The 4,528-nt window shown below is 41.4% G+C and overlaps 1 protein-coding gene across 1 annotated transcript; it reads left to right on the top strand.

Moving 5' to 3' along the window:
• The first annotated feature begins 961 nt into the window (after window positions 1–961).
• On the top strand, window positions 962–2,262 carry LOC311225013 (14 kDa phosphohistidine phosphatase). The gene is made up of 3 exons (XM_084310201.1): window positions 962–1,159; window positions 1,889–2,013; window positions 2,116–2,262. The coding sequence occupies exons 1-3, from the start codon at window positions 1,018–1,020 to the stop codon at window positions 2,206–2,208; spliced, it is 360 nt and encodes a 119-aa protein (XP_084166327.1). The 5' UTR covers window positions 962–1,017; the 3' UTR covers window positions 2,209–2,262.
• Window positions 2,263–4,528: the final 2,266 nt, after the last annotated feature.

The raw sequence follows: 4,528 nt of genomic DNA, 5'->3' as shown, positions 1-4,528 counted from the left end.
CCAGCTTATTGGTTCTAAAACAAGCCATCTTATTGGTTCTAAAACAGTATTGGTTCTAAAACAAGCCAGCTTATTGGTTCTAAAACAAGCCAGCTTATTGGTTCTAAAACAAGTCAGGTTATTGGTTCTAAAACAAGCCAGCTTATTGGTTCTAAAACAAGCCAGCTTATTGGTTTAACTAGCTAGGGGGGATATACATTAAAATACAGTACAAGCTGTTACAGTTTTATTTGTGTTGAATTGAATGATTGAACTCATTGCTAAATGCAATAAAGCACGGTCTCTTACCTGTAAATGTACATTTATGGATGTGAAATTTGGCCATTATAATAATAGGCTTCCTTTTAGGGCCTTCCTTCCTTTAGAGTCCGGGACGTGTCTATTCGAAGCCTAACCGGTTCATGCTTCCACGTTCGCGTTTTGCGCTCTGATTGGCCACTGATGTTTCTGGTCGCACCAATCGTGTGACGGCAAGTTCTTTCGCCGGTTAAGCTTAGGCACTCTTTCGAAGTTGGTTAAGGTTAGAGTTTGTCTTAGAGCATTGCGATAGAACGCCAGCCCTGATTCCAAACTCTAACCTTAACCAACTTCGAAAGAATCGCCTAAGCTTAATCAGTGATAAAATAAGCGTTAGGTAGTTTGCTGCTGGTCGAGGCGGAAATGGGCGCGTCACACGATTGGGCGCACATGTCACATGACCAGAAACGTCAGTGGCCAATCAGATCGCACCAGAAACGGCAGTGGCCAATCAGATTCGCAAAACGCGAACTTGGAAGCATAAATGCGTTAGGATTCGAATAGACGCGTCCAGGACTAGGCAGTATCTGAAAAAAATTTAAACGTTTACATTACAGTATAATATAACGCTGGCGCTTTAAGATCCAAAGGCTTTGAGATCCCATCGGCTCGGATTCAACATCCGCCCTCATCCATATAAGGGCATTTTGTGGTCCCGGTCTTCACCATGTTGTCTGTCTCGACGGCGCTAATAACCTGTCCCTTTCCCTTTCCGTTGCAATGGCAGACGCTCTGGCTAACGTCGCCGATGTAGAGATCGATCCCGAGGGAACCTTTAAGTATATATTAGTGAGAGTGAAGGTAAAAGATGGAGATGCGCACAAAGATATAGTCCGAGGCACAAAAAGTGCTGAATATCACAGTAAGTGAATGACGTGCGCTGCTCCATAGTGTGGGCTTTATTAGCCTGGCTCACTTCTGTTTTGTACTGGCAAAATAATACCAAACATCAAGAAGAAAGATAACGCATAGGCTTCATCATGTTGCAGGCGCAGCATGTACCATATCTGAACCCTTATTTATAACTTATAAGTTATAAGGTCTGCAAAACTCTGCATAATGTCTTATCAAGCTTCTCACTACGGTGATTGATTGACTGATTGAAAACTTTATTAACAGATTGCAGAATGGGTATGAATGAATGAACAGTACAGTACTTGATTGATTGATTGATTGATTGAAAAGTTTATTAACAGATTGCAGAATGGGTACAGTACAGCTCAATACACACAATTGTTAAGGGGATGCAGACCAGAGAAAGACTTTCGTCTTGTTTACATCAGGGTCCCCCATTTTCAATTCATCATAACATATATGACATACACCATACATGACATATACAGATAGACAGTACTGCTACATCTGTACATTTATGACATACCAGATTTGCAAATACAGTACTGTTTGTGATACAAAAAGTGTCCAGAAAAGAGTGTATATACATTTGACGTAGGCTTGACTGCACTTATAGCCAATTCAGTTTAAAACTACACGGATCTAGTCTTGATTGGGTTTAAATAGAATCTGGATCAGATGGACATTCATTAACTATCAAGCTTCTGGTTGTTTGTTTGTTATTGTTTTCTTTTAGCTCATATATTTGAGAAGGTTGGTCCTGCAGTTGAAGCGTTGGGATTGGAGTGTAAATGCCTGGGAGGAGGGAAGATAGAGCACAACAGCAAAGACAAAAAACTAAGGGTGTTTGGGGAATCAACTGTAAGTACATGAATACAATATATTAATAGTTTACCATCTTTACATACATACAGATTTGATTTTAATGCACTTACTGGGTCATTGTTTCCCTCCATGTTTCAGGGCTTTGGTAAAGCAGAGCATTCTGTCTCCGTGGAGAAGCTCAAGAGTGCCTTCAGTGACTATGAGATCACCTGGTCTGATGACAAGAAATAGAGCGGAGAGCCTATTTGAAAATGTTCATCTCGATTAAAAGGTTTATTCACTAAATGTGTGAATATGAGTCGAATGTGTTAGTTAATGGCATCATGAGGGGTCCTGACCAAGATGACCCTGGGTCACTTAAATATCATGTATTGGCCTTTCTGAAGATGTAAATTGTTAAAATAAACTTGTCAAGGGGCGGTTAGGTGGCGTAGCGGAGATTGCGTTCGTCACCAACCCCGGAGACGCTAGGATTCGCCTCCAGCTCACAGCTCCAGCTCACAGCTCCGGGGTTGTCACCAGCTTGGCTGGCCGTTCACACTAATACAATTGGCTGTATTAGAGGGTGGGAGAAGCTGGCGGGGTGGGTCCGGGTCGTTGTAAACAGCGACTCCTACAGTTCGGTCGGGGCGCCTGCTAAGCGCGGATAGGACTTGAGTGGGATGTGATCCTTCCACACGCTACGCCCTCTCAATGAGAATCCGCGCTGCCAGGTGAAAAGAAGCGGTTGATTGGCTGGACGTGTGTCGGAGGAAGCATGTGATAGCCTCCACTCTCCCAGACCGACTGTGGGGGGTAAGTGCGCAGCGACCAGGAAGGGGACTGGGAATCGTGAACTACATATAGTTAAATTACTAGTTTTAACTAAATTTCACAGTAGTTGGGTGGTACTGTAATTAAAATACATTTTCATCGTAGTACTTTCCAGTAGTTAATTACTTTGGGTCATAAAAACATAGCATTTAGCTGATTCCACCTCAGAAACTGTGCCCTGTATCCTCCTTAAAGGAACACTCCAACATTTTGGGAAATTTGCTTATTTGCCATCTACCCTGGAGTTAGACAAGAAGATACATACCTTTTCTTCTCTGTGCATGCAGTAGGAGTAGGAAGACGTTGGGAACTAGGCTAATGGAACCTACTTCCAGTGACTGACGCTAAGCTAGGCTAACGGTGCGCGTCTTCCTACTCCTACTGCATGCACAGAGAAGAAAAAGGTATGTATCTTCTTGTCTAACTCCAGGGTAGATGGCAAATAAGCTAATTTCCCAAAATGTTGGAGTTTTCCTTTAAAGCTGTTACTCTTATGTTACTTTTCATCTTTCACAAGAGGATGTTGTTACCTATAGGCTACAAAAAGGGTTTCTATGCCACAGAGACTTGCCTTGAGTTGTGGGGCACTTATCAACATCAACCTTTATTTAGGCCTCAGAAATGGAATTGAGGGTGGGCCCTCATTTTCATGGCAGCCTAGATTCCATTAGACAATACAATAGGCTACACAGTGAAACATACAATGATGACGACTAAACAAACATTTAACATAAATGAGACAACATGAGACAATAAGATAAAAACAAGGGAAATCATCTAAAATACAAGATAGAAAACGAAGATAAAAACAAACAAAGTTCAGCTAAAATGGTTACAGACTAATACTGTACACAGTGGTTAGCAGGGGTGTAAAGTACTTGAGTAATTGTACTTCGTTTCAATACTTAAGTACTGTTTTTGGGGATTTGTACTTTACTCAAGTATTATTATTAGGTTTGTATACTTGTACTTTTACTCAATTACATTTCAGACACTATGGTAGTAAGTCATACTGGCCAGCAGTGTAACTAGGTAAGGGATATGTACATATATAGATATAGTATCTACAGGTGTAAAAAGGATTATATCCAGGTATGTACAGAAAGATGTGAATAGATATATATACGGTAAGAATAAATAAATATATATGGTATATACAGCATTATATACATAAGAGTTATATGGGTTATATACAGGTGTATATAGAAGGATTATATGCAGGTATATTCAGACATATATGCAGTAAATATAAATGCACTATATGCTATCATACAGAGTTATATGGGTATAGTTTGAAGTAGGTAGTTATGATTACTATGATTACCGTGTAGGGCAGTTGTAGACAGTGAAAGTAGTATGCAGGTATAAATTGAGTTTAGGCAACACCGTTCAAAGTTCATACAGTATGGGTAACAGAGCCTAGCCTAGGGGATAGGCAATGGAGTCAGAGCTTTGTGGAGGTGGTGGAGTCATATAAGTTCCTTGGGGTACACCTGAACAATAAACTGCACTGGTCGGACAACACAGGCCCTCTACAGGAAGGGACAGAGCAGGCTGTTCTTCCAGAGGAGACTCAGGTCCTTCAATGTTTGCAATAGACTGCTAAATGACCAGTCTGTAGTGGTCAGCGTCCTCTTCTATGCTGTGGCATGCTGGGGGGAGGGCAAACGGTCCATGATTGGGATGAGAGGTGTCCTTGACAATGCTGCGTGCCTTCCTCAGACACCGTTTGTGATGG

The sequence above is a fragment of the Notolepis coatsorum genome (assembly GCF_963971535.1).
Source record: "Notolepis coatsorum genome assembly, chromosome: 3".
Lineage (NCBI taxonomy): Eukaryota > Metazoa > Chordata > Actinopteri > Aulopiformes > Paralepididae > Notolepis > Notolepis coatsorum.
The sequence above is the reverse complement of the archived record's forward strand: the minus strand, read 5'-3'. Positions and strand labels throughout refer to the sequence as shown.